The sequence below is a fragment of the Peromyscus maniculatus genome, chromosome 1, assembly GCF_049852395.1.
Source record: "Peromyscus maniculatus bairdii isolate BWxNUB_F1_BW_parent chromosome 1, HU_Pman_BW_mat_3.1, whole genome shotgun sequence".
NCBI classification, from domain to species: Eukaryota; Metazoa; Chordata; class Mammalia; order Rodentia; family Cricetidae; genus Peromyscus; species Peromyscus maniculatus.
This window is the reverse complement of record NC_134852.1, coordinates 176,915,589-176,940,856: the sequence shown is the minus strand read 5'-3', so window position 1 is coordinate 176,940,856 and position 25,268 is coordinate 176,915,589. Positions and strand designations below refer to the sequence as shown.

At 45.7% G+C, this 25,268-nt stretch overlaps 3 protein-coding genes and 1 pseudogene across 6 annotated transcripts in view; 2 read left to right on the top strand and 2 right to left on the bottom strand.

Moving 5' to 3' along the window:
• The window catches only part of Zng1a (Zn regulated GTPase metalloprotein activator 1A), a 49,173-nt gene extending 47,731 nt beyond the window's left edge, over window positions 1-1,442 (top strand). Inside the window, exon 16 of the mRNA XM_076561486.1 lies at window positions 1,317-1,442. The gene's annotated coding sequence lies outside the window, so the exon portion shown is untranslated. The remainder of the gene's footprint in view (window positions 1-1,316) is intronic.
• LOC121823128 (uncharacterized) overlaps window positions 1-8,219 on the bottom strand; it is a 56,861-nt gene extending 48,642 nt beyond the window's left edge. Inside the window, exons 1-3 of one of the 4 annotated variants that reach the window (XR_006064459.2) lie at window positions 7,830-8,219; window positions 6,608-6,695; window positions 5,778-5,846 (exon numbers count right to left, since the gene is read on the bottom strand). Coding sequence is in view for 1 of the 4 variants with exons in the window: in XM_076561512.1 (XP_076417627.1) it covers window positions 6,547-6,695; window positions 7,363-7,381 (168 nt within the window). In the remaining 3 variants the exon portion in view is untranslated. Of the gene's footprint in view, window positions 1-5,777; window positions 5,847-6,546; window positions 6,696-7,362 lie in introns of all 4 variants that reach the window. The other 3 variants (XR_013047916.1, XR_013047917.1, XM_076561512.1) reach the window with 3 other exon arrangements.
• On the bottom strand, window positions 1,233-1,855 carry LOC121832216 (oligosaccharyltransferase complex subunit OSTC pseudogene; annotated as a pseudogene).
• A 2,768-nt stretch (window positions 8,220-10,987) lies between the features above and the next one.
• Foxd4 (forkhead box D4) lies at window positions 10,988-12,322 on the top strand. Its single transcript, XM_042283479.2, has one exon. It carries the CDS (start codon window positions 10,988-10,990, stop codon window positions 12,320-12,322), a length of 1,335 nt encoding a protein of 444 aa, XP_042139413.2.
• Window positions 12,323-25,268: the final 12,946 nt, after the last annotated feature.

Sequence of the window (25,268 nt, the reverse complement as noted above, 5' to 3'; positions counted from 1 at the left end):
CCCAAAACAAGCCTGAATTTTAGTTGCCAAAGGTTTATTGCAAGCACTTTACCCATAGCTCAGCCATCTTGCCTCAAAGATAACTTTTTTTAAAAGATTTCTAAAATTTATGTTTATGTATGTTCACATATGTGAGTATGTGTGTTAATGTCTGTGGAGACCTGGAAAAAAAAGCATCAAGACCCCCTCAAGCTGGCGGAACATGTGGTGAGTCACTGTTCATGCTGGCACTGAATTCAGGTCTTCTGCACGTTAACAGTAAGAGTTCTTTTTTTTTTTTTTTTTATTAGAAAAATCTTTTATTTCTGCTCATTTCATGCTTCATATTGTCCAGGAAACATTCTTGCATGTGTATCTGAAATGGCATAGTACCACACACATTGTTTAAAGGGAAAGGACCACTGGAGGAACTGACCAGCTGTCCAAATTCCTCAGACCTCAGGACCTTCTCAAGTTACATTAATCTGAAAATCTGAAATACCATGTCCAAAAAATGGCTAGGGGTGTGTTAGTCATGCTTCTCTAGAGCAGTGGTTCTCAACCTTCCTAATGCTGTGACCCTTTAATACAGTTCCTCATGTTGTGTGACCCCAACCATAAAATTACTTCATTTCTACTGTTAGGAACCATAGTGTAAAATCTGATAGGCAGGATATCTGATATGTCACCCCTGAGCAAGGGTCACTTGACTCCCCCAAGGGCTTGCCATCCATAGGCTGAGAACCACTGCTCTAGAGGCACAGAACAGATAGAATGCCAACGATGGCTGTCTCCTCACTGGAAGAATCCCGCAGTTGTTCAGTCCACAAGGCTGGATTCTCAGTTGGGATCCCAAAGAAGTAGGTTCTAATCCCAGCAAAAGAGCGCCTCAGCAGCAGGGTAGACGAACTTGACAAGGCCAAGTAGGCAACAAAAGCTCCTTCCATGTCTTTTTATGTGGCCTGCCAACAGAAGGTGTGGCCCAGACTTAGGGTGGATCTTCTGACCTCAGGACCCAATCAAGAAAAATCCTTCACAGCCATACCCAGCAGCTTAGGTTTTAGTTGACTCCAGATGTAGTCATGTTGACAAGCAAAATTAGCCACCACAAAGGTGTTGTAAAAAAAAACAATCACTTTATTCAATATTGTTTTAGAAGTGGACTACATTTCCTTTAAGAAATAAACTAAGAAGAAAATGCTGCTTAGCCTAGTTGAAGCCGTGATGCTGGAGTGAACTCTGATGCTGAGGGATCTAATCTGAGCTTTAATGCGCCTGCTAGGTTGTCATTCAGTGCTGCTTTCACTCTGCGGTCCTTTCTTTCCCACATGGCACAGGAAGTAACTCAGCCTTGAAAACTTGGCTAATAGGAGAACATCCGGGATCCACTGGTTTCTTAGAAGAATTCGCCCATCAGATAACCTGGCAATTTCGTTCTCACGAATATGGTAGCCATGAAGAAATCCAGTAGGACACAGACAAAGCCAACGAAGAGAAGAAGAAAGCTATTGAGTTTTGGATATTTGATACATTGGATCTGTCCAAGATGAGGAAACCTAAACCTCCATTTATCCTTTCACAATATATTGTCTATTTGCTTGGTAGCCTCTGGTGCCCCTGTTTGTCAGACACTGAGCCAGCACTTGGAGGTTCAGCAATATGATCATAGATTATTCCTTCAAGTGATGTGTAATACAGACACCACCAGGGCATATGCCATCATGGCCAGGGGCACGTGCACCCAAGATGGCTTCTTCAGCTTCAGGTTGGGGCATTCCAGCACTAAGAACTGGAATTGGGAGGGTCTCCATGTCGGTGGTGGCAGGGCCAGTGCTGTGGCCTCCAGCCATCCCTCCAGCCCCTCAGATAACTTTTTTTTTGTTGTTTTGTTTTTTCAAGACAGGATTTCTCTGTATAGCTTTGTGCCTTTGCTGGAACTCACTCTGTAGCTCAGGCTGGCCTCGAACTCACAAACATCCTCCTGCCTCTGCCTCCCAAGTGCTGGGATTAAAGGCGTGCGCCACCAACACCTGGCTTCAGATAACTTTTAATAATGATTTTTATGTGTGTGTCTGTGTGCAATAACTCAGTTTTCTCCTGTTCTTACTGAAAGCCACGCCTGCATTAACTGCTCAGATTGTATGTGTGGAATATAATGAAGCGTTTCCCCAAACTAACAGTTGTTGAACATCAGAGAATGTTCTTAAAGTGGCTTTGAGAATAGCCCACCCCCAGATTTAGTTAATTAATTAGATTAAGTTAATTAATTACTTTTGAGAAGGGTGTCACTGTGTTAGCGAGACAAGCCTGGAACTCATAACCTTCCTGTCTCAGCCTTCCAAATGCTGAATGGTTGTACTGGCTGCCAAGGGGAGGCTAATTGATTAAGTAATTTCAGATTGATTATTGCTATTATTTTCTTGTGGGCATATCAGTGAAGGAGAACTTGTCCTTCCTTCACATTAGTGTTTATTTTTAAAGTTTTTCTTATCACTCATCTCTGAAATCCTTTTTCATAGGAAATGCATTTATTTTATGGCAATGAGATTTTCAATAGAAAGTTAGCTAATATTTCAGTCAGATCTGGGCTTTAAGTTTATTCATTAAAAATTGTTTTTTAACAATGCCATAATGCTACTTGGCAAATAAATGTTTAAACATGGAAAAGAACTTGTAGTTTGTATATCTTGTAGGAGAAATGCATAAAATAGTACTCTATACTTTCTAAAAATTTACTTTTATTTTTATTTATGTGTATGTATCTGTGTGTGGGGATGTGCATATGTGAGTACACTGCCCCATGCTGCCAGAATCCAGGACCCCCTTGAGCTGGAGTTACAGGCAATTGTGATCTGCTGGATGTGGGTGCTGGGAACCCACATCAGGTCCTCTGCAAGAACAAGTGTTCTTAACCACCAGGTGCTTCCCAGCTCCTAACATTCATACTCCTCACAGGTCTGTCTTTGTATGACGTGTGTGCTTTGCCTTTAAGTATTTCTCACTGCACATGGATTGCACACATACACTGTGGTTTAAAAATACAGGCCGTCCTCTTCATCCTGGTCACTCAGAAGTCTTCTTGTTTCCAAAGTCAATGATCAGATCAGAGTCATAGTCTAAAGTACTTGTATTTTAAACTTAAAACTTGACACACATAGCTTCAAGGTTTTATTATTTATGTGTGTTTAATAAAATATATGTGATAGTGCAATTTACCTAACAGTTTAGGATATTTCTATGATACTCCAAATAAACTTTATTCTTTAACTGCTTTGTAAAAAAAAATCAGACTACAACATAAAATGCATCCATGCTGTAAAACTTTCTGGAGCACTCTGAAGTTTGCTTGGTATCTGTGCCTGGGCACTAATGGCACACAATGGATAAAGCCAAGTTCTCAAACCACATAGTCTGGTGGAGGACAGATGTAAATAAGAAAGTAGGAAGTAGAGCTAGGCCACCTGATAAAGATGAGCTTTAGATGGAGTGCTCACGGAAGGCCCCTGTCGAGAGGTGACCCTTTGAGAACTGAATCTCAGGTGTCATACATAATGGGGTGGATGGGGTGGGGCAGAGAAGACCTTTAGGTGGGGAGCAGCATAATGTGTTGGGAGACATACAGGGAAGGAGGCAGGGGTGGCTCAGTGTTAAAAAGCAAGGGCATAATACAGAACAGCAGGGTTTTCTGTTCTTTGTGGGACAAAATAAGCACTTGGATTTTTTATTTCTCTTTCTTTGAGATAAAGTCTCACTGTAAAGCCAAGGCTGGCCTGAAACTTGCTGTATAGAACATGCTGGCCTCAAGCTTGAGAGATCTGCTTGCCTCTGCCCCCAAGTACTGGGATTAAAGGTGTGTCACCATGCCCAGACTACACTCTTTGGTGCTCTTTGGGTGGGTGAGAACTATGGCTGTGACACACGTGTAAAGGCCAGAGGACAACTTTATGGAATTGATCTTCTCTTTCCACCTTCACCTGAGTCCCTGGTGTCGTACTCAGGTCATGGCTCTGTTCACTGAGTCATCTCGTTAGCCCTCGGATTACTCTTAAGACACTGGGATGCCACTAGGGCACTGGGAGCTGAGGGATGGTTCAACTAGTTGTCCCTGGCTTGAAATCGAAAGTGGTGCTGGTGTGAACATCGTTGTGCACACCTCTATAGGAATATTTCTTCAGAGTGTGTGTGTGGAGTCACTAGTGTGTGGGATTTGCACATTTAAACTTTTAATAGATATTGATGAATTGCCCTACAAAATCTGTCTTTCCCCTTCATTCACTAGTATTTAAAAGTACCTGTTTTCCTAAATATAATTAAACCATATTTCAGCTTTTGCTGATCCAAGTGGACAAGCTTACCACTGTTTTATTTATTTTATTCTGCATATTATTTTTATTCCTTAAAAGATATATTGTCCTGCTTTTTTTTTTTTATTTTCATTTTTCCCAGAATGAAGAATTTCCCAGTGACCGGTGTCTTATTCTAACTGTAGCTTTTGGAGATGGTGTACCTTACTTAGGCTATTTTAAGGAGTTGGTTTTTTGTTGGTTTGTTTTTTTATAATGCAGCAATAATGTGGGCCACCAAAGGGGTCCTATAGACCCCCAAACATCACAGCCTATTGCAAATGCTATTGGTTGCTCTCCACAACCTGATAGTCAGACCTACTGCTAAGGGCACCCGTGTTTATGGCACAGAACATAGAGAAATCAGGCTAGTACTTTCATTCCCACCGGCTAGCACAGTGCTGGAAGGTGCCGGGCATGCTACCAGAGGAGAAAGGTAACTGTCCGTTTCGTCCAACTATGAACCCTGATTGCTATAACGACCTGCCTGTAAGATATGCTGGTGCAATTGTGGCACATCCGTTATTGGAGAACCAATTTTTTTTTTTTTTTAATTCAAGGCCCATTCCATGAGTTGGAACCCGTACCTGACACTGTTAATGAGGCCAGGAACCTGAGACTAGATAGGTCCTGTGCTCTATGGGAAAATCTACTATTATTCTCCTAAAGGAACATAGCAATAAAATAACTCCTGGTGTCATTTGCTATATGCATAGATCAGTATATTTCTCAACCTCATCAGAGAAATTTCTCACAGTAGATGATAATTGACACAGATAACTGAAATGAACAACATGTAGAGAGTAAGGGACTTTGGAGTGCTCAGCCATGAATGGGATCACAACCCCCCCCCAGGGCTCAGTGATGTATGCAGAAGAGGGGGCTTATTCCTAATAAGCTGTTTATTAATTATTAATAAACTAAGAAACTTGGTTATATATAAAAAATAATAATGTGGGCCACCCTTTGCTTTGGAAGGCTTGCAGGGTATTCTGATGATGGTGATCAAGGTTTAGATATGGTTTACCTAAGACTTTACAGTTTACATGGGATATAGGACCAAAGACTACATTTCACTGAACCCCTGTCTCCCAATTTATAAAGCGGATGTAATAATACACAATTTTCTCTGGATTATCCCAACAACTAAATGTCAAGTATGCTGAATAAAGCATCCCAGCAAATGTGAATTTCCACTTTCTAGCAAGGTTTGCTGTACAATTCAGCCTCTATATAACATAAGCAGGCCTTTGGGGAGTTTTTTTCAGCTCTAAGTAAAAAGGGTTGAGAAAAATTGGTACCATCTCTTAAGACAGTTGTGGAAGTGTCAGCACAGTTGTGGGGGAAACTAGATGATTGACAGTCAGCTTAGTAAGACCTTGGAGCTCAGGCCTGCAATTTCCCTCTGAGTGGCTGTCAGTGTATAACCTAGAAAAGACCCTCGAAATTACTCACCTAAGCAGACTTGGGGGCTTCTAATTATCTCCCCTTCTTGGAAACCCAGGCTTCTTTTGTGGACTTTTGCTGAATTATATAGATTATAAAAATACAAAATATATTTACAATAAATGTATTTTAGTATATATCTAATGTATATTTACATATTAGATAAAATATAAGATACTTATATTTAATTTTTATGTTATATAGTACTATATAATATTAAGTATAATATTGATAACATGATATATTTTTATTATATAACACTGTATAATATATTAATATCTATTTGTGTAGTAAATAAGTATATAATATTTAGAATATATAAAAAGATATAGAATATATATAAAACATAAAAAGACTTTTAAATCTTTTTGGGTCTGAGGCTATAGTTCCATAGTAGAGCATGTGCAAGTCTTTAATTCCTAGACTGAATGTTGAAGGTAATTATCAGCAAACTAAAGACTTCTAAAGCAGTGATGGCCAATACATTGTGATAGTAGGGCTTGGTGGCAATCTGTGAACTAGGTAATTAGTACCTTTAGCTTACTAGTCTAGGTGAAAAAACTATATTTATATTGCTTTGAAAGGACTTTTCCATGTCTAGAAATGCCTTATATTTGTGGGCATGATGTTGAAAAAAGTGAATTCTGCCTTAAAATGCTAAGTCATTTTCTCAGAATGAGGCTTTTTAAAACTAGTGTTTGTTCTGGAAAAACAATGGCAGCAAAACTGTTCAGTCTTTGGAGAGTTGATCACCAAGCACTGTTGAGTTCTCACTGGCCTGGGGCTGCTTCAGATATTGAGGAGAGTTGATCACCAAACACTGTTGAGTTCCCACTGACCTGGGGCTCACTTCAAATGTCCAGGAGAGTTGATTACTAAGCACTGTTGAGTTCCCACTGTCCTGGGGCTGCTTCAAATATCCAGGAGCTAAGGAAAGAGAAGAGAAGAGAAGACTCAAAGCTTAAACCCCATCAATGAGGTGGAACACTGTCTTTTCTTTTGTTCTTCAGAGTGAGGAACCATGACGGACTTCCCGCAGGGCATTCAACTTAGTTTTCATTGCTGTAGCTCTTTGCTTTATTCAATTCATACTCCCATACAATTGACACCTTTCCTAAAGTATACAATTCACAGGTTTCACTAAGTCCACAGTTACTATTACAGGTATCTAGTGCAGAACATTATAATTAAATCTCCAAAGAAGCCCTATGTCCTTTAACAAGTACTTCCCATGTTCCTTACACTAATCTCTGAAGAATTGTATATTCAAACCCCTTAGCATGTTTCTTCAAGGCCTATTTGAGTAAATGTGTATGAGTACTTCATTCTGTGTTCCTGAATAATATTCCATTGTGTGGTTACATCATACACTGTGTATCTACTGATCAGTTGACAGATACTTGAGCTTTTAGGTTCTGTTTATAATCACTCCCAGCCCCTTTGCATGACAAGGAACTGAATGCAGGGCTTCATATGTGCTTGGCAACTCTGTGCCACTGAACTGTACCCTAGCTGTTCTGGCTTGCTCTTCTGTTGCTGTGTTAAACCATTGACCAAAAGTGACGTTGGCGGGGAGGGGCTTATTTCGACTTACCTTCCAGGTAACAGTACATCAGCAAGCAAAGTCGGGGCAGGAAGTCAAGGCAGGGACTTGGAGCAGGAACCACAGAGGAACAGTGCAGCCAGCTTATGCTTAGCTTGCTTCCTTGCCATCCAGGCTCACTTGCCCACAGTGAGTGACCAGTCAAGACAATCTCTCACACACGTGACCACTGGCCAATCTGATGGAAGCACTTCTTCAGCTGAGGTTCCCTCTTCCCAGGTGACTTTAGGTTGGGTCAAGTAGACAAGAAAACTAAGCAGCACACCAGCCCTCTTCCTACTTTGAGCTTAGAGCTAAGTTTCCCAGGCTGGTCTTAAACGCACTCTTAATAGACCTGGCAGGTCTTAAACTTGGAATCCTCCTGGCCCAGCTGTTCTAGAGTAGCTAAGGTTACAGGCTTAATTCACCAGAACTGGCTGAATTTTTAAGAATTAGTTGTATTGTGATTGTGTACACACCTGTGGAGGCCAGAGGACAAACTCAGGAGTTGTTCTTCAGGTGCCATTCTCTTCTTTTCATTTTTTCATCACCGTTGTCAGCATCAGCATCAGCAGCATCATCTCATCCTGAAACTCTCCAAGTAGTCTAGGCTAGCTGACCAGGGAGCCTCAGGGATCTGCCCGTCTCTACCTTCCTAGCCCTGGGATTACAGTGTGCTGCCATGCCTAGCATTTTTATGTGGGTTCTGGGGATCCAACTCAAAACCTTGAGCATACAAGACAAGCACTTTACCAACTGAGCTATCCAATACCCAGCCCTGGGATGTGTTAACGGTTTAAGTTTATAGACACACCAACATCTCACCATGCTATGGTACATGTGTTACTGTTAGTAACCAACATTGATACAGGTTCTGATTGTTTGGAATCCTTACCTCATATTCCTTTTCTATTGCATCCATCCAGGATAGAACAGTGCATGTAGACGAAATTCTAAACGGTTTTATTAAATAAGAAACACAGAGCCAAATACAGAGTTAAAAGCCCAAGAGATCACAGCACTAGTGAAGTCCAAGACTACCTTTTGCTTACCACTAGCTGCCGTCCTTCCCCTGAGAGACCTTCCTGTGTGTCTTGCATTGTATTGCTTTCCTGTTCTGCCTTCTCATTGGTTCTAAGCCCAGCCACATGACTCCTCATCACTGCCTGTCTATACAGACCTACTGGTCCCTATGGTTGATACTGAGATTAAAGGCTCGTGTCACCATGCTTGGCTATGTTCTCGACCACACAGAGACTCTGCCTACCATGTGATTGGGATTAAGGGCGTGGGCTACCACCGCCTGACTTCTATTCCTGGCTCTCAGTTAATGACCTCTGATCTCCAGGCAAACTTTATTTATTAACATACAAATAAAATCACATTTCAGCACAATTAAAATATCAGCACAAGTGCATTCAATAGTCTCGGGTTCCTGTAGACTACAACAGTGCCTTAGCTATCCCTTGTCTTTATGCCCTGGCTCTTCATTTGGGACTTGTCTTTTATAGCTGGGCTTTGGGGGAAGGTCAGAGTGTCATTTTCATCACATCAAGCAGCCTCACATCAACATGCTGCATGAAAGTGGGTGTGGTCTTCAACCTCTGGCTGGGGTTAGATTAGATTGGATTAAATTGATTAGATTTCTCCACAGGAAAGGCTACTCTTTCCCTCTTCCTGTTGTACTTTTTGGGAGAAAAAATCTCATGTGTGCAGCCCACACAGAAAGTAGTTGGAAATTGGGCTCCATCTCCAATAGCTACGTAAGTTATTTGAAATTCTGCAAGAGAGATTTCCTTTATCGATTTAATCATTGATTTTTAGCAATGTGGACACACAAGTATATTTTAGACATTGAGTTATAACTCAGCTACTGTGCTGGATTGCCCCAGTTTTGGCCACAGGGAGATCTTTAGTTGGTTCCCAGGGTCACCTTTGAGACCCACCATAATGTGGGATTTGTTTTTGTTTTTGAGCTCATCCTTACATCCTTTCACTTGTAAATAACCCAAAGGCCCTTAGAAGTTGACTTTAGGGAAACCAACAATACTCTTTCTCTCAGGTAATCAGGGAGGGAGCCCTGCATCCCTCCAGCAGGGGGTGAGGGCAGCATTTGGGGGTATCTGATTGAATGAGACACCTGCCTGGCCCTCCTGTAGTTTAGAATCACACAAATAATCATTGGTCAACTTTGGATTCAAACGCAAATCTGTCAGGCTCAGACCTGTTTGTTCTACCTGACCAAATAGCCACACAAAATAGGAGCCTTGGAGGGTAAAAACCTCCACAGAGCACCAAGCTTAACTCAGGCTTGCATGGGAGCTGTTCTCCAAAAGGAGAAACATCTTTTCATACTGTGTTTGATTAGATTCCACCTCGGGAGTTCCCCAATATGTACCATGGTGTTGTATTTTGTCTACAATCTCTATTCATGTAGCAAACACATTCTACCACATTGCTACTTTAGTTGCTGGGCTAATGTACATGAAACCGATCTAAAAGCTTAGGTACTCCAAAACCTTCAAGTAAGTCCTGGGAAAGTGTGGGTGCTTCTCAATGGACCCGGACTTATCAAGTAGCAGAAACGCTGAAGCCCAGCCCTTCCTAAGTTTAATTTCAAGCTTTATCACTAAAGTAAAAGCGCTTCGTGTTTATGGATGGATGTTGGGGGGTGGCCGGTAGGGGTAAGGGCAGGCAGGCAGGCACACCCTTACACTGAGGGCATTCCTTTATTTATAGGACTACTTTGGGGAAACAGTAGTTTTTATGGTGAAACCAATGTAGTTGGTCAAGCCTATTTAAAAAAAAAAGAAAAGAAAAGAAAATATCAGTTGTCATTAGGGTGCAAGAATGTTGCTTTCCTGAAGCCTTCTCTAGGCATATCTGAATGAATGTGAAAGATAATTATACACCTTTTTGGAGAATCGGGACTGTAAAGAGACTAAGGAAATCCGATTTTTTTTTTTTTTTGGCCTTTTAAAATTCACACTGAACTTCCACAGCTTATTGCTAGGATGTTTTAATCTTTAGGGAAATCGAGACAGGAAGGACGATTGGTGGAGCTTGCATAGAGGCCAGGAGCCATTTCTCTTGAACGGGGCATATAGCATTAAGTCGGTGAGCCAATTTGTTTGAGATACATTCCTTTACCCTCTCCTTCGCCAAAGCCAGCACTTGCGAGTTCTGAATGTCGATGTGGTCACAGGTCTTTGGGTTTCATGTTTTCCTCTCTGCGTTTTACTTGCGCAGTTTTAGAGCAAAATTAACCGAGCCTAGACAACGTCAGAGCAGTTTGGCTGGTTAAACCAAGCCCAGAGCATCCTCCTTGGTTAGTAGGTGGGTATAAAGAGAGGACCGAGGACCCTCATCATTGGACCGCGTCAGGAGGAAGTGGCCCCACTCCGAGGAAGGGAAGAAGGATATATAGCGGGAAGTCCATCGCATACGTCTCATAGAAACTTAGAACACTAAGTGCACCTTACCGTACGGTGTTGGAGAGAAGGAACAGAAAGAACAAGGAAGCCTAACCCAGGAGCGCTCCAGCTTCCCGGCAGACGCATCCCAGCTAACCGACCCCTCCCCCCCGCCCCCAACCAGGTGAGCTGCCACCGCGCCTATCCCTTCCTCTCCCTCCTCCATGAACTTGGCAAGAGCTGGACACCTTCGCTCCCCTCCGCAGCCCAGTCCCCTAAGCTCCGACCAGGATGAGGTTGAGATCGACGTGCTGGCAGAGGAGGAAGATGGAGACCAGACGGAGGACGACGAGGAGAAGGCGGAGGAGATAAGCCAGAAGTGCCTGGAGCCGCCGCTGCCGGGGCCCGGAGCCCGCACACTTGCCCGGAGGAGCGCGGGGGACCGCGGCAGCCTGAGCACCTCCTCGGGATTCATCCGTAAGTTCCGAGCGCCGCGGACAGCCGCGACCGCCGCAGCCGACGGCCCGCAGCCCGCCAAGCCGCCGTACTCCTACATCGCGCTCATCACCATGGCCATCCTGCAGAGCCCGCACAAGCGCCTGACGCTCAGCGGCATCTGCGCCTTCATCAGCGGCCGCTTCCCCTATTACCGCCGCAAGTTCCCCGCCTGGCAGAACAGCATCCGCCACAACCTGTCGCTCAACGACTGCTTCGTCAAAATCCCCCGCGAGCCCGGCCACCCGGGCAAAGGCAACTACTGGAGCCTGGACCCAGCCTCCCAGGACATGTTCGATAACGGCAGCTTCCTCCGGCGCAGGAAGCGCTTTAAGCGCCACCACCCGCCCCCGGGAGGCCCCCCGCACGGCCCCTTCCCTCCGCCCGCTGTGCCCGCCACCCTGCACGTCTCCCACCCCAGCCTCCTGTTCCGCTACTCTGCCCCGCCGCAGCCTGGCCTCGGAGCCCATCCTGCCGCCCCGCCCGGGAGCCGCCCGTGCGCGCCGCTGCACCCGCATCCGCTCCGCTACCTACTGCTCGCCGCCCCCGCCTACGCCGAAGCGCCCAGAAAAGCCGAAGAGGCGGACCCGGCTACACCCCGCGCCATTCCCGCGCTGCAACCCGTCCTGGGTTCCCAGCCTTGGGACGGGGAGGAGGGCTCCGGATCTCGGCCCGGACCTGGGTGTACCTCGTTCACCATCGAGAGTATCATGCAAGGGGTGAGAGGAGGAGGAGGAACCGGGGCTGCTCAGAGTCCGCCCTCCGCTCCGTGGAGCTACTGCCACCTGCTGCAGCACCGGTCGTGCCTGCTGCACCCCCAGGCCGTTTCCCCTTTGCTGCAAGTGTCCGCTGCCGCCCGGACAATGCTGCAGCAGGAGCCTCAGCAGGAGCAGCAGCAGCAGCAGCACTGTGCCCGGAGCTGCGCTCCAGGTAAAGGCATGCGCCTGGGCCGACACCTGTCGGCCGTTGCGGCGCTGCTGAGGCATCAGCCTGCGGCCGAGGACTGCAGGCTGACAACTCTGGCCGCTCTTTCCGGCAGAGAGGGGACCTTGCCTGCATTTTAAACAACATCCGCGCCCAGCCTCCAGGCTGATTCACCCTGGCACACCTGGAGCCAAGTGGCAGGGTGGAACCACTCGCTGTCTGGGTTTGCAGCCCCCCCCCCCGCGCGCCCCGCCTGCTAGGCTTGTGCGTGGAAAACCAGCAGCGGAGCATGCACTAAGTCCCGCCAAACTGTTACTACTGTGTTCTGCTCCCTTGGTGACCCGAACGCAGGGAAATCTGGGGGCTTCAAGTCTCGCTTGTCCGCTTCAGTTGTGGCTTCCTCGGCTTTTCCGATTTGCATACTTCCTGGGGACCTATGAACTATGAACGTGAGTGAGGTGTTTCGTTGTTAATAAAGACAGAACATCTGGCAACACAAAAACACCTCCCCCCCCATCTTCATTCCCTAGGGACTGCAAGTGTTCCCCAGTCAAATACAGAATGCGTACATGCTCTGATTCCCGAAATCCGTATGTAATATAAGTAGAACAATTTCGGAACGTTTATTTCTTGTATCTGTGGCGTGCCCTACTCCAGCGGGGAGTGTTAAAATTAAACCTAGTCATACAGATTGAATAAAATACTACATCGCGATGATATACCGCTTGTTTCCTTTTATGTCTCCTTATTCGCTTTCATAAATGGAATTTCTTTTAAAACTTACATTCTTATCTAAAAATTCGTTTTCATGCCTTATATCCATTAAAAATATCAGGAATGACACATTTAAGTATGGGCTTTAAAACTCCAAATATTTGTGGACGAAAAGTTTATCTTATGAAATAGTTTTAATGCTTATGAAACGTCTAGAAGGAACAGAATTCGAGTAATTAATACAGCCTCCATCCCGTCTCACCTCCACCCATCACTTTCTTGTTTTGGTTTTTGAAAAGGGAGTTTCCGCAGTGTGCTTCTTCGTGGCCCAGAACCAGCGACCTTCCTATTTCAGCCTCCAGAATTCTTAGCATGCCCCATCATGCCGAGTTTATTCGCTATTTTTCGAAAGTTGATTACTTTTCTGAGGCAAACGGGAGGATGACTGCAGATGAATTGGAAACAAAGCGCTTCTACTCTTGGAAAATAAACGGCTATTCGGTATATTTAAACAAATACTAGTATTTTCATGGCCTTTTCCTTAAAAAATAATTTCTGAGAGGCCTTTGCAACAGCAATTCAGCTTCAGGGTGCAGGGAAAAGAAGACAATGCCCATCACCTACAGCGGCCAGAAAAGGCGGGATTTTAGAGGTTGGGTCCATCGTAAGCGGATTCTATAATTAGTGGCTTTGGGGGAGAGGTACTCTGAGTAGAGGAAATGGTTCGCACTCCCCACAACGATGTTCACATTTTTATTGCTTACACTCCATAGCCCAGAACTCCGCCCCATCTGCTGCCCCCACCCCTTCCGACTTGAGTGCTTTGTGGGACCTTCTGGAAAGTTCCTCAACTCAGACCTTGGTAGCTTTAAGCATTCAAGCAGGCAGCTCTCCTCCGCTTGGCCCCTGGGTCCTCACATTACCAGCTCTTCGGTGGCCAGCGGCAGTCTGGGAGTTTAGAAGCAAATAAAAAAGATAACGGGCCTCTATCCCTCTTCTCCGCTGTGCTGTTCCGCTTTGCACTTTTTGTGCAAAGATGTCCCGAGCCTGGCCACCTTCAGGTATTCGGTTAACACTGCCTCCCCGCTGCCCCCGCGCTCTAGCCAACTCCGGGACAGGAATGCTTCCTGGCTGGGCTCCCTCGCACGGAATTCCCATTCCTTCCGCGGCGCCCAAACCCGGCCCAGCACGAGGATGAGCGACCAGACCCTGGCCCAGGCTCGCCCCTCAGTTGTAATGCTTCTCAAGTGAAACCATAACAAGACCAGACTTTCCAAGACCGTTGCTGGAATGGCGAGGTAAGATGAAGGTCGTTCCAGGAGTCCACTGGGCCAGAGCGCCCTGAGGACTGGGACAGCTCGAACCTCCTCCGGGTGCTACCTGCACTGCGCCCGCTCAGTTGGCAGAGGGGACCGTGCGGCAGTGGCGGCTCCTGAGAACCCGCAGCCGAGCCCGCCGGGCATCCTTGGAGCACTCGAGGGCGCGTGGCTGGAACGCAGCGTGCTCAGCCTGGTCACGCATACTGCCTCCTCCAGACCCACGGTAGCCCCAGCCCGCTGGTCTGGATTACACGTCTTGGGGTGGGTTTTAAAAACCATGTGGCTTCCGAGACCCCGAAGTTTGGAGGTCTGGTTGGGGACAGACTGACTGGGTGCGCCCAGAACGAAATTGAGTGCAGGCCATTCCCACCAGCCAAGGCGAGCAGGAGGGGACTGTCGCAGTCTCTGCCTTCCAGGAATGAATGACATACACCATTAGCTGCTCTCGGCCCCCTACTCCTGGTGCGCCAAGCACTAAATCCACAGCTGTACCTCGAACATTCACTGAGGAACACTCACTGTAGAAACGCAGGGTTTGCAGAGGAGAAATTTCCAACTAGGAGAAATTGTCTCCTAAGGACTTCCAGGTGGCACATGTAGTTTCTAAACCTTGAACTCTTCACGAACGTGTGGCCTCCTGCCCCAGCCTTGGGGGGGGGGCGGGGCGGGAGGAGGCCTCAAGGTCAAGACCAGGAGCCCACCAGGTCACTAGAACCGAAGCAGCTAGGAAGGAATCAGGAAAGAATTCAAGGAGTGACTTTGTTCTAGTTCCTCCTGGCGGTCCCTAAGAACCTGGAGCCATGGAGTAGGAGAGATTTTCCCAACACCCAACATGCAGGCCGAGAGCCACCTCCTTCCGGTAGTCTTTGGCCATGGGAGCAGTCCCCAAAGTCACTTGCTCTCCTGTCGGCTGCTTGCTGCTCAGGACAGGGAATCCGGGTGTTTTGAAACGTGCCTGGTAGAAAGCTTGAAACGGGAGCGGGCCAGCGGTGGGAAGGTACTGTTTCTCAAGTGCCTGGTCTTTATCCCAGATGAACGACCTGCTTATCGAGCTTAGGATTCTGAAAGCGGTTTCATCTCTAGATGCAATATCAGCCACTCCTTTGGTTTAGATTCTGCGACAGACAATCTACAGCCACACCAGAAACGAGGGGCAAACTCTGGCCTCAACAGTGTTAAGGCTGGCAGCGAGATGAAACTAATGGTGTCTTCTAAGATGGGATCTGTGGGAGACTGTTGAGCATTTACAGAGAATATTCAGGAAATTTTTCCGACATCAGCATACGATTACAACCTACACGAAAATGTTGCTTGAATTGCTAATGTCACTTTGTAATTTTTAGTCTTAATAGCTGCCCCCCCCCATCAGCCCTAAGATGATTTCAATGCTTTGTAAGCGTTGGTTGACTTCCTTCGTGCAGGTGACAGCTAATCATACCCAAATTGACTTCCCACAGAAGAAAAACTTACAGGCAGGAAAAGAGCCAACATCTGAGACCACAATGTGAAATTCACGTCCACCTTAGTTCCCTCTGCTCAGCTCCCTTAACAAGCTGAGGTACCTGGGCGGAAACCCCAGCTCCTTTTCCACAGGGTACAGGCATGTGTCTCTGGCAGTCAGTGACTAAGAATGTTTTAGGACAGTTGTGACTTCCGTACAGTGAAGCAGTTTCTCTTCCCCAGCCCGGCAAAGAAAAGAATGAGGCTAAACGAAGTCTAAGAGGTACGAGTTTTTCTGTGCATAGCTGTGAGTCTATTTAAGGCAGTACTTATGACCCATAGGTTATAAATTATGGTGACCATTATTACTATCCGTGCCATTTTTCTTTCTTTCTCTTCCTCCTCCTCCTCTTCTTCTTCCTCCCCTCCCCTTCCCCTCCCCACTCCCCTCCCTTCCCCCTCCTCCTTCCCTCCTCCTCCTCCTTCTTCTTTGACAGGGTCTCACTGTGTAGCTCTGGCTGTCCTGGAACTTCATGTGTAGACCAGGCTGGTCTCAAACTCACAGAAATCCTCCTGCCTCTGACTGCTGAGTGCTGGGACTAAAGGTGTGTGCCTCCACACCCAGCAGTATGCCATTTTTCAAATGCTAATTTATTCCATTAAAAAATGGAAACTTTGGTAGAGAGAACACCGTATGTGCCTCTGAGAATTACTTGTAGTTTAGTCGGCTGTAACTGATTGACTGACCCGGTTCATCTTTGCCATCTTACTGTCCTCTCCTCTCCAGGTTATTTTGTGACAAATCCAAGATCATAGCACCTCACCCCATAAATATTTCATCAACAGAACCTTATTGCTATTGTTACGCCAAAACATTTCACTGACCATCAATTTATCTAGGTAATATTAAATATCCTCAATTGTCTCCAAAGAAAGTTTTAAAAAGTTTATTTGTTTGAACACAGCCTGGTGGTACAAACATTAGGGAGGGTGAAGAACTCTGTAAGTTCCAGGCCAGCCAAGGCCACAGTAGTGACACCCTGCATCACAAGACAAAAACAAATACAAAACAAAGACAAAACCACAAAATGGACCAAAAAAGCTGTGAGTTTGAGCAATGGTGATCAGGTGCTAATATTCCGTGGACTAGTCTCTTATTTGAGCAATGGTGATCAGGTGCTAACATTCCGTGGACTAGTCTCTTATTTGAGCAATGGTGATCAGGTGCTAATATTCCATGGACTAGTCTCTTATTTGAGCAATGGTGATCAGGTGCTAACATTCCGTGGACTAGTTTCTTATTTGAGCAATGGAGATCAGGTGCTAATATTCCATGGACTAGTCTCTTAGCTTTCTTTTAGGCTGCCCCATCCTCTTTCCTTGCCCCCAGGGACTCTGAGGCAGTTAGAGAAAGTAACTGAGACATTTCTAGCATTCCAGATTTTTCTGCCCATCGGTGATATTCTCATGGCAAAATATACCCAGTGATAATGCTGTTCCTATAGACTTAACAACAACAAACAAAACAAAACAAAACCCCGAGTTTCACTACATTCCCCTGACTAATCAGGAAGTCTATGTAGATCAGGCTGGTCTTAAAATCACAAGGATGTGCCCAGATCTGCCTCCCGAGTGCTGCCAGTAAAAGCATGCATCAACACTCCTGGCCTCTTCTGCAGACTTTTGGATGTTCCCAAGCACGGGTCTTGGAAAGTTTATGTTAATTCTTCTTAAATGTAACTTATATTTTTTAAAAAAATTGATTGTCCTTTTGGGTGCATTACTAATCAAATACATCATCTACAATCTAAATCTAGTTCTATTGTGAGAAGAAAGGCCTTTATTTCTTTACATTTTTATGTTTCAACATTTTATGTTTTATATTGTGCTGTGTTTTAGGATGTAAATGCTAAAAATCTCAGTGAGTATCATGGCACCATAAGAACACGAATTCTGTGCTTATAGAAAGATTCATTTTCAGGTAACCCCAAATAAAGAGAATCGGGATATATAAAAAATTAGACTGGACAGAAAGGACTCACTTGCACATAAGAAGCAAGTGGTAGCTAACCATTCTTGCTACTTATGAATGAGTTTACAAACTAAATCAGCTTCCATTTTCATTCTTCATTAATCACTGGCCTCTGTGATTTCAATTACCCACATTTTGCAGTTTTTGCACAGGTTTCTGTGCTCACAGAATCTCCAGGAAGGAAATAATCAAACCATGTTTTACTTATTCCAAAGGAATCCTAGTATATTGTTCAAAATGCATATGATGACTAGTTGTGTTTGTAATACTGGCACGTGTGTAAATGAGTGGATATAAAATTTAGATTTAGTTGGATGTAAGTATTGTTCAAATGATCAATATTTTTGTTTAAAAAGTATTATTCACTTTCACAAGAAAGGCTAGCTTGATAGGTCAAAAAAGTACTCTTTAATTTTTTTTTTCCAAGACAGGATGTGGTAGTTTGAATGTAATTGGCCCTCATAAGCTCATTGGGAGTGGCACTATTAGGAGGTGTGGCTTTGTTGGAGTAGGTGTGACCTTGTTTGAGGAGTTGTGTCACTATGGAGGCGGGCTTTGAGGTCTCATATATGCTCAAGCCATGCCCAGTGTATCAGTTCACTTCCTGTTGCCTTTGGATCAAAATATATTAATTCTCAGCTCCTTTTCTGTTGCGGTAACGCCCGCGTTACTGATACCTGTTCACCATGTCTGAGCGAGGGGCTGCAGATTAAAAAATAGAGACAAGAGACAGCGAGTCATTCACCATGGCTGAAATGCCAAATGCCAAATGCTGAATGCCGTTTATTGAAAGAGGGAGGAAACCTAAAATACAGTCTTACAGCACAATAGATGATCCCTGGAGGGCAGAAGTTCGCTACCTGCTACTGAATGTTCTACATTCTTGTATCTAAGTTGTTTACACCAAATACAGGATACAGGAACAAAGAACCTCTGGTGAGCTCTCTGGTGATCCTTAGGTGAGAAAGAAACCGGCAGGGAATCTAAATAGGGAGGACATCTGGTCAAGGTCGGCAAGAAAGGCGGCAGGCACTCACAGTCGGGGGCCGGGGCCTACAGGGCCCACACTTTTCCAGCACCACATCTGCCTGCATGCTGTCATTTCCCACCATAATGATAATGGATTGAACCTCTGAACTGTAAGCCCCCTCTGATTCAATGTTTTCCTTTATAAGAGTTGCTGTGGTCATAGTGTCTCTTCACAACAACTGAAACCCTAGCTAAGACATGGGGTTTCTCTGTGTAATAGCCCTGGTTGTCCTGGAACTCGTTCTGCAGAATAGTCTGACCTTGAACTCAGAGATTTGCTTGCCTTTGCCTCCAGAGTGCTGAGATTAAAGGCATGTGTCAGCACTTCAATTTTTTTTTTTTTTGTTTTTTTGGTTTTTCAAGACAGGGTTTCTCTGTGTAGCTTTGCGCCTTTCCTGGAACTCGCTTTGGAGACCGGGCTGGCCTCGAACTCACAGAGATCCGCTTGGCTCTGCCTCCTGAGTGCTGGGATTAAAGGCGTGCGCCACCAACACCCGGCTTGCACTTCAATTTTTAATAGAACATTAAACAACCACATTATCTCTAAAATTTAGATTAGCACACATGGATGGCGGGGACACCCTCCTCCACGGAGAACCACTGGCTTCCTTTCTGCGTAACTCATTTTCATTGATGTGGAGAACTGTTCCCAATTCATTTTTTCCCTGGAAGATATTGACTGGGCTACTACTCTGTGCGAGGCACTATGTCAGGAGGAGCAAGGGACACAGCAAAGGGCAAGACAAATAAAGCCCTCACTTCCGGGGCTGAAGTCCAGCCCTGGACACAGTGTCACAAGTGGACAGCTATAAAGACAACTGATAATGGCATGCTGCGCAAACCCACGGTGGTGTCTTTTGCTTGTTTAGATTTTTTTTTATTTTTAGTGTGTGCATGCGTGTCGGTACATAGATATGTGCATATGTGCACAAACTCATGGTGTCTTGAGAACATATATGGAGGGACTTCTTCTTCTTTTTTATTTTTTTGAGACAGGGTTTCTCTGTGTAGCTTTGCGCCTTTCCTGGAACTCACTCTGTAACCCAGGTTGGCCTCAAACTCACAGAGATCCGACTGCCTCTGCCTCCCAAGTGCTGGGATTAAAGGCATGCGCCACCAACACCAGCCAGCCAGCCAGAAGAACTTCTTGAAGGAGGAGACACTAATACAGACTCCTAAAGGTTGGGGAGGAGCTGCAGGGCGAAAGAGAGGGTCTGCGACAGAGGTGTGACTAGCCAGCTTAACTGTCCCAACGCTACATTTTTGCAAGGATATGGGAATATTTCTCACGGACACTAAGTAAATTTCAGCAAGACAGCCATGTGGTTTCACTTATGTCATGAGCAAGAAAGCCACCTGGAAGTACCAGGGGGCCTCAGGAGAAGGGAGCTAAGGTGCCCGCAGAGATTTAGGGCTGTGGGTAGAGTGGTAAAAAGTCAGCTGGGGTACAAATTCATCTGCCCACTCTTGGTCTTTCTCGGCAATCAAAGATATTTATAAAGATGTCACAGGTGCATCTGAGGTGTGTGTGTGTGGGGGGAGTGACAGGGGAGGGGAGGGAAGGAGAATGGAGGGGAGGGGAATTAAAGGGAAGACAGTAGATAAGAGAAAGGAGACACCAAGCTTCACCATGTGCCAGATGCCGGAGCATGGACTGTGGTGGTATTCTAATTGTACTGAAATGTGATTTTGATTGTATGTTAATAAATAAAGTTGCCCGGGGGTCAGAGCTATTAGAGCCATAGACAGAGTGTGGCAGTGGTGGCGCATGCCTTTAATCCCATAGATCTCTGTGTGTTCAGGGATACAGCCAGCATTGGAGACATATGCCTTTAAGACCTGGCGGGGGGGGGGGGGGGGCTGTACATACAGACAGTGACGAGGCAGTCACGTGTTTGGGTTTACAACCAATGAGGAGGCAGAATGACTATGAAACGACTTACACACAGGGAAATATCTCTCTTTCGGGAAGCTGGGACCACGGCAGGAGGAAGGGTGAGATTTTAGCTCTGAGCTCTGATCTCTTGGCTTTCTCTTTTACATTGGTTCTGTGTTTCTTATTTAATAAGACGGTTGGTTACATCTACAATGGACGCTGCAGCCACAGTAGGTAGGAGCAGGGTGTCACCCACTGTCCAGGGCTTGCCTAGCACACATGAGAACAAGATAGTTGGTCATCCTATGAGCTATCTCCTCTCATAAACCTAGCTTTGGAAGGCATTAGAACTCCCCTTAGCAAGCTGGAGGAGAACTAGGAGCACAAATGAAGCCCTGCACCTCACTCAGGACAAGTCTGGCGGCCGGCTAAAGGACAAAGTCTCGGTTGTCACCAAGAGTTGACATTTTAAATTTACTGACTCAAGGTTGCGTCGTATGACACGGACTCTCCAGAGGATTGCTTTTGTGCTTTTGCTGTAAAAAAACACACAATGTACAATTTACCATCCCGAGCATTTTTGGGTGTGCTTGTGAATAGTGTTCAGTACATCCAAACTGCCTTACAAAAGAATGGAGAATTTCCTCATCTTAAACGAGTGCAGTTCTGGGTCCATGGAGCAGCTTGTTCGTTTCCGACCTCACCTCAGTCAATCCTGACATGATGGTTAACATCAGTTGTTAACACAAAGGCAGACCACGTGTGCTCCTTCACTGATGTTATGTAACAGGACCCCAGGCCATAGCACCACTGACTCCATGATGGAAGTTTCATTTAGGCCACAAAACAGCCCGCAGACATCACCACCTGCCAAAATGAAAACAAAGACCTGATCCATCAAAGTCCACAGTTCTGGAAAAGTCTCACAATGTACTAACCTGATTTTTGGCTTCTGTATTCTGCCTCTGGCTAACTGTTCTCGTTAACTGAAGTGTGTTAACCCAGATTATGGTTTTTGTGCTTAAAAGCTCACCCTGAGAAAGATTTAGGGCTACACAGGGATCATGAATACCCAGTGTAGTTGCCGGCTGGCTAATAAAGACCTTCTATTGGCTTAAACCTGTACTCTTCTCCGGTGGCTACTCCACAACATTAGGTCCCAGCTTGGCCTCCAACATGAACTGGAGACCGGTTGCTCTTTAGGAATTCCTTAGGCCTTCAGCACCAGATTGGATCTGCTGAAGCACCCAGCCTGTGGACTGAGAAACTCCTGGTTTCTGTTGGGGAATGTTTGTTTAACTATGCAAAGATGTGTTGTATTTGCTTATGTTGCATAGTATTTATTTACCTATATAAATATGGGCTGCATTTGTCTAATATGTAAAGATGTGCTGCTGTTTTACTTTGCCTGCCTAAGGCACCTGATTGGTCTAAAAAAAAAGCTGAATGGTCAGTAGTGAGGGAGGAGGTAAGGTGGGACTTCCTGGCAGGGAGAGTAGGTAGGAGGAGGAATTTAGGCTCAAGGAAGAAAGAAAAGGAGATGATAGGGAGATACCAGCGGCCAGCCAGACCTGGAGGAAGCAGGGAAGTAGGACAAACAGAATGAAAGAAAGGTAAAAAGACTTGAGGCAAAACAGATGGATAAAGACAGGTTACACTAAGATGAAAGAGCTGGTGGGACAAGCCTAAGCTAAGGCTGAGCACTCATAATTACTAATACACCCTATGTCTTTATTTGGGAGCTGGTTGGCAGCCCAAAGAAAAATCACAACCACAGGGTTCTCTGCCTCTCCAAGTGTGAAACAGATACTGTTGGACCTCCCAGACTGCATTGTGTAAGCACATCTAACAAATCCCCCTTAGTTACCTGGAAACCTCTACCCCCAGAGATCTTATCCTATTTTTTTAGAGTGATACAGGAAGCATGGATGGAGGGGTGAGAGCCCTGCCTGTGTAGATTAAGAGCACTAGAGAGTTGCCTCCTGGTTACACTTGGCTGCCACACCTCTTTGCAGATCTCTGCTCTTCCCTGGGAGATGTCATCCTGGCTACTGGTATTTTAGTGCCTGGCACAGAGCTTGTCACCTAGCAGGGATCTATGACCTGAATGAATAGGCTTTTTCCCCTGCTGTTACTGTTTTACAGAATGTATGTTTGTGATAAGAAAGTTCTGGAAGATAGAGCACCTGGGATCAGTATAGCTCAGAGGCAACTGGACTGTGGACAAGATGAGTTTTGAAGAGTGTGAAGAAATGAGGAGATCAACAAATTATGGTCCCTGCTCTTTGCTGTCACCTGTTTCTGCCCTTCATGTCCTCTCCCAGCGTCTTTAACAAGGTGAGACTCTCCTTTTCATTCTGTTTAGCCCACTCTTCCCACTTAAGCATTTTTCTGCGCTCCCCCGCTCCCCCTGGCTAACTTGGCCTGCTGTTAATGTGCCTTCTCCTGTGGTGTCCTGGCACTGGAACTACCCATTTCTGTGAGTGGTGCACCGCTGTCACACCAGCCGGTAGCACTAGTATATAGTGTTCTCAGCCACTTGTTGCTCTCCACTGCTCTGTCCCCAAAGAGAGTCCCCCCCCCCCTTTCTTCTGTTCTGCAGCTCCCTAGTCTAGACCAAAGGGCAGACTTTTTTTTTTTTGGTTTTTTGAGACAGGGTTTCTCTGCGTAGCTTTGTGCCTTTCCTGGAGCTCACTTGGTAGCCCAGGCTGGCCTCGAACTCACAAAGATCCGCCTGGCTCTACCTCCCGAGTGCTAGGATTAAAGGTGTGTGCCACCACTGCCTGGCAGACTTTTTTTTTTTTTTTAAATTTAATTTCCCATTTCCTCAGGAGGCTTCAAAACCAAAACCAAAAAACCCTTTCCAATTGATTGTGAACCATAAACACACACACACACACACACACACACACACACACACACACACACACACCTGTGATGCTTGGCTCCAGGTTCTCAATAGCGACTCAAATCTGCACGTGCTCAAGACCCTTCTAGGAAACAGTGTCATGTAACACAAACTATGCATCTCCTCCCACATTCTTTAAATGATGTCTGGATGTCTGTCATACTGGATACGGTATGTTGCTCTGTGAATGTCTGATGTACTGCTTTGTTTAGGGAATAATAACAATAACAGAAATCCCATGTGTTTATTACAGTTCACACTGCTCCCACCCTGAATAATTTCTACCCATACTGGGCCAACTGTGTTAATTTTTTTTTACCTCCTCCACATTGGGACGCAGCCTCTTCAAGCAGTCGGATGCATCACAGTAGTGATGTGTGTTTCATAGCACAGCCTTTCAGTTCTGTTTCTGGTCAGGCCGGTCCCCTCGCTGGTGGTCCCAGCACTGCCATACAGATCCCCCTCCTCCAGTCCCAAGTGCCAAACTATTCCATCTCTGCCAAATCCTACACACCCTTTCCTAGCCCTGCTTGTATTTCAGGAGGCAGCTTCCCGGGTCCCCCGAGACTTATTTTCCTCCGGAGTGCTGTAGCACTCAGATGAGAACTCTCCAGCATGTTACTCATGTGTTTTATTTGTGTTATTTTATTCCCTATGACTCACAGTTGCCAGCTGTTTCTCTCTCTCTGATGACTTCATATTATCTCAATACAGCTAAGCCAGAACCACATTTCTCTGCATCTCTCTCCAGTTGGCTCCAGGTTAAGCTTAGCCACAAGAAAAATTTGTGCGAGGGACTGGAAAATGCCGTCACAGACAGCCTCTGTGATGTCTGAAAGTTGTGGGACAACACAGTGCACTGGGGACAGGCTGCTGTGGATGTTGACTTACAGGTATGCATGCATGTCCCATTGCTCCATCTGATGTCGCTCTTTGCTCTCCAGTTCCAGCTGGGGATGCATGTGTGCACTTCTGTGGCTGGGGTGCTACTTTTCTGGCATCTTTCACTGTCAGAGTCTATGCAGCATGGTGATATTGATGGTCAGCGTGGCTCTAGATCATTACTTCCATTTCATCCGTGCAGTATTGGAGACGTGGGCAAGGTTTAGGGGTACATTTCGGAAGACAGTGGGGGATTCAGAGCCAGGGAGTTTGGGAGTTTTTGGTGTGTAGCTAGCAGGGGAGTTGATGGGGCGCTGAGCTCACAGCCCAGCACCGCAGCAAGAAAAAGCAGTGATGGACTGAGGACTCTCACGACTTAGGAGGGAGCTGGGAGTTGTGAGATTAGGGAGAAGGAGGCTGAGACAGACGAGGAAGAAGAGCATCAGTGAGGGTAAGTAAAGACCTCTCCCCCTGGGCACTAGGCAGCGATGAAGATAGCATTGTTAAAATGTGTTAAGTGGGGCTGGAGAGAGATGGCTGAGTGGTTAAGAATGTTACTGTACTCACAGAGAACCTGAGTTTCGTTCCCAGCATCCGCTGCTGGTCACTCACAACTGCTTGTAACTGCCATTCCTGGGGTCCACTGCCCTCTTGTGGCCTCTGCAGGCACTGCTACTCACATGCACGTACCTCCCCTAACCACACACACATAATTAAAAAAAACAAAAATCCTTAGAAAACTGTCTTAAAGTCAGCTGGTGCTTTGGAAACATCTTTAAGTTTCTGTGGTAATCACCCCCAATGTTCATTTTCTTGTAAATAAGCAGAGATGGTGGGGGATGGCAAAACCGACTCAATTAGCAGCTCTTGGCTGGACTCTTTCTTG

Excerpts from the sequence above, each read along its gene's own strand:
- Foxd4 (XM_042283479.2), top strand. The coding sequence starts at position 10,988 with ATGAACTTGGCAAGAGCTGGACACCTTCGCTCCCCTCCGCAGCCCAGT.